The 10,628-nt window shown below is 40.2% G+C and overlaps 1 protein-coding gene across 1 annotated transcript; it reads right to left on the minus strand.

Annotated features, from left to right (window-relative positions):
- Positions 1-1,264: 1,264 nt before the first annotated feature.
- Positions 1,265-7,725, minus strand: LOC134607701 (ly6/PLAUR domain-containing protein 2-like). The gene is made up of 3 exons (XM_063450242.1): positions 7,561-7,725; positions 5,951-6,070; positions 1,265-1,666 (listed from the first exon to the last, which is right to left on the minus strand). Exons 1-3 carry the CDS (start codon positions 7,697-7,699, stop codon positions 1,434-1,436), a joined length of 492 nt encoding a protein of 163 aa, XP_063306312.1. The 5' UTR covers positions 7,700-7,725; the 3' UTR covers positions 1,265-1,433.
- Positions 7,726-10,628: the final 2,903 nt, after the last annotated feature.

A 10,628-nucleotide genomic window follows, 5' to 3' on the forward strand; every position in this document is an offset into this window, starting at 1 on the left:
AGCAGGGCCCTCAATCCCTCTGTTACTGTCACTATATCCCACTCCCTATAACATGTAACCTCACTGAGCAGGGCCTCAATCCCTCTGTTACTGTGTCACTATACCCCACTCCCTCTAACATTTAAACTCACTGAGCAGGGCCCTCAATCCCTCTGTTACTGTCACTATACCCCACTCCCTCTAACATGTAAACTCACTGAGCAGGACCTCAATCCCTCTGTTACTGTGTCACTATACCCCACTCCCTCTAACATGTAAGCTCACTGAGCAGGGCCCTCAATCCCTCTGTTACTGTGTCACTATACCCCACTACCTCTAACATGTAAATTTATTGAGCAGGGCCCTCAACAGGGTCCAACTTGTCTGGTTACAACTACATGTTTCTTGGTCCACCAATTGTACAGCGCTGCAGAAATTGTTGGCGCTATATAAATAATAATAATTGCCCTCTTCTGATTTCTGTTTTTAAATCAGAACCTGCGTTTTCTTTCTGATTGTCCTTTTGGTGTCTGACCTGGGTAGTCCGATTATACTGTCCTTTGATTCCTTCAACTTTGGTTTATTTTCTCAATTCCATGATACTCTATCGTTTTGACCTTAACTTGTTTTGGTTTATCCTCTTGGTCTAATCCTAGACTGTCTCTTCTAACTTGGCACTGCGTTAAGCAAGGTCACTCTTTGGACTGCGTAGAAGCTGCTAAGGATAAATCATTGCGAATTGACGAGAGGTACTAGTTATAGATTGTACAAATGTTGCAAATTTTACAGAAATATACAATATTATATATTAACAAGCACATTATATACCAGCATATTTATTCCAAAAATGTTATTTAAAGCTAAGCTTTTTAAAAAATATTCACTAGACGACTATAGTGACATTTTTTTTTTTAGTTTGTCTGAATTGATTCATCGGAAAAAAAAAAAATTCATGCCGGTAACTTTGGGATTCATCTATGTGGACCAACGAAAAGGGCGTCAAAATGGGCCAATCAGTATTCTGCAAAATATAAATATTATGTATATATTTGGCAATGCACCGATAAGCATAGTGGGGGGCCATAAAGAGAACAAAAGGAGGAGAAGTAAAACAAATAAATCTATATTTATATATTATATACTATATTATTATTATTGTATTATATATTTAGCGCCATCACATTCCATAGCGCTGTATATGAATATGGATGTTTTCCGGCACCTGCTTTTCCCCTTCACTTCAGTGAATAAAATTAGTGTATCCCACTAATCATGAAACTTTTTTTCCCATCAGCCATCAAATTTCTTTTGCACCAATAGCGGAACTCGAAATCACAAAAAAAAGAAGCTGTTCGTCCATTGTCGGAGCCGTGATTAGTCCATACATACATTATTGTTCTTTTGTTGTTGATCTATATTTGAAGCTCAGCACACAGTAAAAACACCATGGATTGTTACAGGTGCGTTCTAAAGAACACCAGCACTACACTAATAAAACACATAAATAGTCCTAGGCTGAGAGAGAAATGTATGGTTCCCGAACACGTGTTATCGAGGCCTCTGGTGTTGCAAAAATCTGTGTTACAGCAAAAAGTAGGTTGTGCTGTTCCCAGCTCGTCGGGATCATCTTGCTTGCAGCTTGCTGCACAGCCCTTAACGACCACGTAAGGAGCATCGAAAGGAAATGCTGAAAAGCAATGAAAGAAACAGCTTAATCAGTTTAAAGGGTCACTCTACTGTCCAAGTACAAAAAATAAAATATAAATCCCAGTTTAGTAATAAACCCCTAATGAAAACATGCATGCATTTAATATATATTTTCCATTGCGTATATATCTAAAACTAGCTTGCAATAGCTGTAGATTTCTTTTTTCTACAGCATTTACAAGCCCTCCCCTTCTAACCCCACCCAGACTTTCTGTGGCTGTCCAATCACAGACTTCCCAATGCAGCTCACTGAAAAGTCTTTATATTTTTTTCAATTTTACAATTTTTATTGGACAGTACATGTGCGTTTCACTTCATGTTACATTTGCTTTCAACATAAAACTTTTGTCATGACATATTATATGCATACATTCTTAGGTATATTCGTGGTTACGCGGGTGGATATATGCGTAAGATTTATTATGGTACAGCATACAATACAAGTCAAGTCATACAGAGAACATACGGATGTTTTCATAGTTGCCTGCACTGTGCCATTTTAAGCTAAAATCTAGGGTGGGAGGGGAGGGAAGAGTCAGGGGGGGAGGTACGGGAAGGGGGGGGTATAACTTGGTGAGAGAGATCTGTTTGATTCGTAGGGTTTCTCGTATTCACCTTGTCTGTATTAGACACGTGGTCTACATAATCATTCCACACTTTGTGTGCTGATCTCATGTGTTTCTTTGTACCATATTGGTTTGCATACGCCATTTCATAGGTCCAGTTAAGTTTTATTTTTTTGATTAGGGCTTCCCCCGAGGGGGCTGTTGTTTTTTTCCAACATCTAGCTATATGTATGGCCGCTGAGATTAGTATGTGGTAGATTACTGTGTGGTAGATTACTGCCCACATGTCTATATGGAGAGGTTCTGGTGGCACTTGCTGCCTCTTGAGTTTAGTTCCGCTGAGCTAACCAAACCAGGAAGTAACAAGACCGGGTGTCTGATTGATAGCCAGGGGGTGTTACAAGGTCAATTTATAAAAGTGCCAATTTCTATTGAAATCTGAACTTTTTATAAAATAAAAAAGGTGACATATTCATCACACTTAAAGCAAGCTAAAGTGCTTTAGAGGTCTGGAGTGTCCCTTTAATGTTTATGTAAACAAGCTTTCAAAGCATTGGGTAGATCTCTGGCACTCAAATAGTTAACCTGAAATTAAAGGACCACTATAGTGCCAGGAAAACATACTCGTTTTCCTGGCACTATAGTGCCCTGAGGGTGCCCCCACCCTCAGGGACCCCCTCCCGCCCAGCTCTGGGGAGAGGAAAGGGGTTAAAACTTACCTTTCTCCAGCGCCGGGCAGGGAGCTCTCAGCCTCCGATCCTCCTCCTCTCCTCCCATTCTGCTGAATGCGCACGCGCGGCAAGAGCTGTGCGCGCATTCAGCCGGTCTCTTAGGAAAGTATTATCAATGCTTTCCTATGGACGCTTGCGTGCTCTCACTGTGATTTTCACAGTGAGAATAACGCAAGCGCCTCTAGCGGCTGTCAGTGAGACAGCCACTAGAGGATTTGAGGGCTGGATTAACCCATTTATAAACATAGCAGTTTCTCTGAAACTGCCATGTTTATAAAAAAAATGGGTTAACCCTAGCTGGACCTGGCACCCAGACCACTTCATTAAGCTGAAGTGGTCTGGGTGCCTATAGTGGTTCGTTAATATCTTTCAGTATTTTGAATACAACACAGAAAATAAGCTATTTGTATTGATAGTTGTTTTCATATGTCTAAATGAATAAATAAAATATGCATTGACCCCAAATCTTTGATGCAAAGATAGTTTTACAGTTGAAGTAGATGCAGTTAATAGTGATATATACAAATTATCCTTCCAGTGTTATAGAAAGGGTAGTAGATACCTGGAATAGCCTTCCAGTGGGAGCAGAAATAGTGATATAGAAAGGGTAGTAGATACCTGGAATAGCCTTCCAGTGGGAGCAGTAACAGTGATATAGAAAGGGTAGCAGATACCTGGAATAGCCTTCCAGTGGGAGCAGTAACAGTGATATAGGAAGGGTAGTAGATACCGTGAATAGCCTTCCAGTGGGAGCAGTAACAGTGATATAGAAAGGGTAGTAGATACCTGGAATAGCCTTCCAGAGGGAGCAGTAACAGTGATATAGAAAGGGTAGTAGATACCTGGAATAGCTTTCCAGTGGGAGCAGTAACAGTGATATAGAAAGGGTAGTAGATACCTGAAATAGCCTTCCAGTGGAAGTAGTAACAGGGATATAGAAAGGGTAGTAGATACCTGGAATAGCTTTCCAGTGGGAGAAGTAACAGTGATATAGAAAGTGTAGTAGATACCTGGAATAGCCGTCAAGTGAGAGCAGTAACAGTGATATAGAAAGGGTAGTAGATACCTGGAATAGCTTTCCAGTGGGAGCAGTAACAGTGATATAGAAAGGGTAGTAGATACCTGGAATAGCCTTCCAGCGGAAGTAGTAACAGGGATATAGAAAGGGTAGTAGATACCTGGAATAGCTTTCCAGTGGGAGAAGTAACAGTGATATAGAAAGTGTAGTAGATACCTGGAATAGCCGTCAAGTGAGAGCAGTAACAGTGATATAGAAAGGGTAGTAGATACCTGGAATAGCCTTCCAGTGGAAGCAGAAATGTCTAACAGTGATATAGAAAGGGAAGTAGATACCTGGAATAGCCTTCCAGTGGAAGCAGTAACAGTAATATAGAAAGGGTAGTAGATACTTGAAATAGCCTTCCAGTGGGAGCAGTAACAGTGATATAGAAAGGGTAGTAGATACCTGGAATAGCCTTCCAGTGGGAGCAGTAACAGTGATTTAGAAAGGGTAGTGGATACCTGGAATAGCCTTTCAGTGGGAGCAGTAACAGTGATATAGAAAGGGTAGTAGATACCTGGAATAGCTTTCCAGTGGGAGCAGTAACAGTGATAAAGAAAGGGTAGTAGATACCTGGAATAGCCGTCAAGTGAGAGCAGTAACAGTGATATAGAAAGGGAAGTAAATACCTGGAATAGCCTTCCAGTGGGAGCAGTAACAGTGATATAGAAAGGGTAGTAGATACCTGGAATAGCCTTCCAGTGGGAGCAGTAACAGTGATATAGAAAGGGCAGTAGATACCTGGAATAGCCTTCCAGTGGGAGCAGTAACAGCAATATAGAAAGGGTAGTAGATACCTGGAATAGCCTTCCAGTGAGAGCAGTAGCAGTGATATAGAAAGGGTAGTAGATACCGGGAATAGCCTTCCAGTGGAAGCAGTAACAGTGATATAGAAAGGGTAGTAGATACCTGGAATAGCGTTCTAGTGGGAGCAGTAAAGGCTAACAGTGATATAGAAATGGTAGTAGATACCTGGAACAGCCTTCCCGTGGAAGAAGTTAAGGCTGGCTAACAGTGATATAGGAAAACAAGAAGAAACCTGGTATATTATTAATATAGTTAAACAATAATACAATTAATTTCTAGGGATGTGCATGGGCAAAATATTCGGTTCGGTTCGGCACTTCAGAAATTCATGACTTCGGCACCTCAGCAATTCGGGACTTTGACAATTCCCTACCCCTAACCCTACCCCCTAACCCTAATCCCTAACCACCACAACCACTTACACATCTAGGTTTAGGGTAAGGGGTTAGAGGTAGGGTTAGGGGTAGGGTTAGGGTTACTGTTAGGTGTAGGGTTAGGGGTAGGTTTAGATTCCTGTCATCATTCCCACTTTTCAGAATTCCGAAGCACTCCGGCACTTCCGAAATTCCGCACTTCGGCAATTCGGTTCGGCACTTCTGAAATTTGGCACTTCAGCAATTCGGCACTTCAGCAATTCGGTTTGGTTCGGCATTTCAGAAATTCAGCACTTCCACATTTCGGAAATTCGGCAATTCGATTATTCAGAAGCATCCGAATGCCCGAACTGCCGAAATTCGTCCGAATTTTGAATTCGGAACGAAACGAATTGCACATTTAGTGATTTCTGATTCGTTAAGTATTGACTTAAGATAACGATTGAAGGAATATGTTAATATATGTCAGTATATATCTGTGTGTATATGTGTGTTGGTGTGTGTGAGTCTTCGTTTGCGTTTTAAAGTGATTATGTGACTGCGTTTTTTCACGAGTACTGTGCCTGGGAGAAAATGCATTGGTGGGGCCGGGCCAGTGTTTTGTAAAGGGCCCCAACATTTCAGTTTGGCATATAGTCAGTTCTACAGAGAAAGGCATGCAGAGCAGGCAGTGTGCATCACTTATACACAGTGCATAGATATAAAGAGAGCGTGTACAATACTTACTGCTCGGGGCGCTGTATTCTATCGTTTTGCAAACTTTTTCATTTTCTGCACAGGTCTGCGTTTGTACACATGATTGTGCGTTGGTTTGTGTCACGCAAAAAAAGCACTCAAGGGACCAAGCTAAAAATAAAACAGTATACATGGTGGTTATATTAAAGTACATACTGGTTCAATTAAAGTGCGTAATTATTATTATTATTATTTTATTATTTATATAGCGCCATCAGATTACGTAGCGCTGTACAATGGGGTAATTAAAATGAAACGAACTGTAAACATATCATTGTTCAGCCTTTCATACTTCAATCTAAAAGACCTGGTTTGTTGTTTTTTTCCAAGCGAGTGCTATCTGTGCCATAAATCGGTAACAAAATCCTTCTTGATTTCCTAAAAGGGAATCGCGATGCAGCCTAGAACAAAAACGAACCCCCTTCAACTCCCAGTAACGAAAGACCACTTAGTATGGATGAAACAGGCCACAGCATTTATTATCACAAACTAAGTTACTGCATAACACATCCATAACTTTATTTATCTCTTCTTTTTATGTAACCAAAACGTTAGACATAAATAAGCATAAATTAACATATATACATATATAACTCCACACATAGTGTTATACAGTGACCCAACCATCCTTGCCAATAAACATGAAGTGGTTCCTAATCACCACTTCCTCTCACCTCCCCCCTCGTCATAAAAATCATATATTTCCAATGCCCGCCATCAGCCGACCTTATCCACGCTCGATGGGCACGAGACCTCAGGCAACCTAAAGTTAAACCTTTGAAGTAGGGGAGGTTGAGACCATAAAAACTTGTTCATCTCATTCCATATACTTAAACGTAACCTCAAACTCAATTGGCAAGGACATACCCCTTGACTAGCTGTGACTAAATATACCAATAGGGTGGGCAGGAGGGAAGCTGTTTGCTGGCCCGAATCCCAAGTGGCACTGACGTAAGACCTCCCCCACACTAACTTACACAGAACTAACTTCCCCGGGCCGCTTCCTAGGCTGAGATCATCAGAATTGACAATCTCAGCCAATCCATTTATTACACAGAGATGCATTGAATCAATGCATGTCTTTGGGGAAAGTTCAGCGCCTAAATGCAGAGCATGGAGACGCTGAACGTCATTGCTGCACAACAGGGAGCACCACTAGTGGCCATCTGAGTGACTGCCACTGGAGGTGTCCCTAGGGAGCAATGAAAACACTGCCTTTTCTCTGAAAAGGCAGTATTTACAGTAACATTTGCTGTAATGTTTAAACAGCTAAATCTTCCTATGTCAGAGCATGCTCCATTCCAAAAATAAAATTTTCTTCTATTGCTGCCACACTGGGCAGAAACTCAACTTTACTATAGTCTATAGCAAGATTTCATTCTAACTGGTAATTCAATGGAAGTCAGTTATAAAGGATTAATATTTATTACAATATTTAACTAAACCCATAACAATGTATGGATACAAACTAGCACCCTTTGTAAACACGTCACATTGCCCCCAGGACACACGATATCAAAACAAATTCTATTTCTTGATTTGCGAGAAATGAATCGTATAAAGATACAAAGATTGGGAAAAAAAAGAATCCAGATTCTTACCAGGATTAAACCATAAGGCCAGACTTGCCAGGAGCAGAGTAAATCCTTTCATATTGGATGAGAGAGGTTCTCCAAGTGCCCGAATAATGCCCAATGTGTGATTTATATAACAGCCAAACCCTAGCTCATTAGCATGCATGATGAAGCTGTGAAAACCATGTCTTTCTTGTTACTGTGTGACCTGGGATGGGTGTGATTGGCGTTGTATAATATGTTAGGTATGTTCTACAGATCTCCTTTCAAAATTAATTCCAAGAACGGAGAGGTGTGTTAAAAGGGCACCCAGCATGTCTCCCGAATCTGAGACATCTGTAAAGTCATGATTTTATAACACATGTGCCACTTAACCCTTTGAGCGCCAGGCTGGTTTTGCATGTACAAACTGGAAGTCAGTCCAATTCCTACAAAAAAAACTTCATATTGCATTATAACTAAATCTTTTTCTATCATATAAATACATATTTAAGTAGTTATTTTGTTTGATTAAGATAAAAAATGATAAACAACAAACCAAAAATATTTTTTTTTCTCAATTCTTTTATTTCAATATTATTCATAATTAGCACACAAACTAGAGCAGCTAACACCCCAAAACAATCTAAATAAACAAACGAACGTATCTGCCCTGATATTACGAACGCCTCTTATGCAATTGTTTTTTCATTTATTTTGGCAATTCTGGGCACCATATTAAAAATTTTAAACCATGGTACGTTAAGTATCCACCCCAAATATATCACAGGGTTTATCACATGAGTTTTTATCAAATTCATGTCACTGTTTTATTGCAAATATCTGTCCATTTTTTGTATTACTTTTCTGTAATTTTCACACATACATTTGGTTTTGCTTGTGAAAGCCTGACATGTGTTGTGCTGTAAATAAACATTTTTCGATTAGCTCTGTCCCTACCAGCATGGCAATCCCCAGTATATATGGTTACCAGATGTTGGTGAAATTATAGAGCCAAATTCGAGACAAGTGCTTTTCAGTAATGAAAAAGACAGATTGCCTCCGTCTTCGTACTTTCAGTATTGAATAAACAACCAGCCAACCAATGATCCATAAGATTAAGCAGCAATAAACATGACATTTAGGGTTAGGATCAGGATTAGGATTAGGGTACAAATAGGGTATGGGTCAGGGACAGTCAAACACTAAGATACACGCTACATTTAGGAGTTGGCTTGACATTGTATCTAAGGCTAGGGTTAGAATAAGATTTAGAATTAGGTTTAGACCCTAAAGCAAATTTGACCCCTAATCCTAACTCTTATTTATGATGTTGAATCTCTCTACCTAGTCCTTTAACCATAACTATAACTAGTTTTTGGTTGGTTTTACTACAGGATGGAGTTTAATTGAATTCAGGTATCACCTCCTGCATGTAGTGTATTATTTTCCTACTCATAATGGGCGTATATATGCCTTGAGTGTCCATGTGAGCCATTTAGTTCTCCTCAGTATTTTTCATGACTTTCACCAAAGATACAGACTTGGGCTGATACATTTTTGAGGATGCATTAGATGCCTTAGATGACTGTCAACAAGTTTTTTTGCTCATTTAATGGTGGTTTTGATCATGTGAAACAATATTCAATATTTTTACCTTTTCTGTTGGTATGAGCTTTGCTTTTTTTTCTTAAAAGCTTTTTCAATAAATGTTTATTTTTTATTTTTTTACCTGGATGTCCTGTTGTTTTGCAGTTAGGGGTTTCTCCCGTTGCAGTTCTCTTTGAATGCATATCCTTTGGTAATCTAACCACGGCCTTCAGAATCCGTATGAGTGCTTAACGGACCTCATAAATGTGGACGTGGCTTTACGTAGAGTTTTTGCAGAACTTACTGTTTTTTCGAAGTACTGTTATGGCCAAATGAACCTAGCTGGTCATTGTTGTTTGCTTCCTGATACATCCATATGCCGATACCGAGATACGAAATTTGGACAACCCACCGATCGCCCAAAATGTGGGGAAATTCGATTCATTTGAAACCAAATGCAAAAGTCTATTGTATTAAAATAAAAAGAAGTTACTTACGCACTATTCTAAATCCCTATGCACATTTAAATAAATTAAGGTTTTTAGTATAACTCTAATGGCCATTTAAGTGTAAGCTCACCTGCCACATCAAGGCAAACCTCTTAGGTGAGTCCTACACTAACAATTCATTTTGCTGTCTTCAGCTAAAAAGGCAAAATCTCTAATAAGACAGAAAGATTTCAAGAGAAAACGCCAGTTTTATAACTTCCCAGCTGTCAGTCATACATGCAGAAGCGCTCTGCGTACTCGCTTAGAGCAGAAATCAATGCTTATCATTAAAGAGTGGATACCATGATTCTCTCTCAGTAGCATTCGATTGGTGCCGTTGGGCCCTGTGCATGTCTATGGAAATACTAAGATTGTTCAGTAGGTCCTTATTAGTGAGGAGCCCCTAGGGGATCAAGTGGCATTGTGCAAGGAGATTGTCTTGGCGCTAGATTACAGCTAAGCAATTAATGTATTTTTCATGGAATGCGAGGACTGAAATATAAATTTGCAGGGGGACACTCCAGTATTGGAAATAAATGTATTTATTTTAATGCTAGAGTGTTACTTTAAAGGTAGGGACTAGCTGTGAAGTCTTTATGGTGGAAGTCCACATAAAGATGTTAAAGGTAGGCATTAGTCGATATCTGGCAATTCACCATCTTGGTGAAATACTGCTAAATGTAATCTGCCAGTAATACTTTATGGTGATATTGCTGCCAAGACTTAAACAGCGAACCGGTACTCACGGTAGCCATGCCGCTATACCCACAGTAGCCGTGCTGGGGTACTCACAGTAGCGGTGCCACAGTACTCACGGTAGCCGTGCCACAGTATTCAGGGTAGCCGTGCTGCAGTACTCACAGTAGCCATGCCGCGGTACTCACGGTAGCCATGCATCTGTACTCACGGTAGCCATGCTGCAGTACTCACAGTAGCCGTGCCGCTATACTCACAGTAGCCGTGCCGCTATACTCACAGTAGCCGTGCCGCTATACTCACAGTAGCCGTGCTGCTATACTCACAGTAGCCGTGCCGCTA

This window comes from Pelobates fuscus, chromosome 4, assembly GCF_036172605.1.
Source record: "Pelobates fuscus isolate aPelFus1 chromosome 4, aPelFus1.pri, whole genome shotgun sequence".
Classification (NCBI taxonomy): Eukaryota; Metazoa; Chordata; class Amphibia; order Anura; family Pelobatidae; genus Pelobates; species Pelobates fuscus.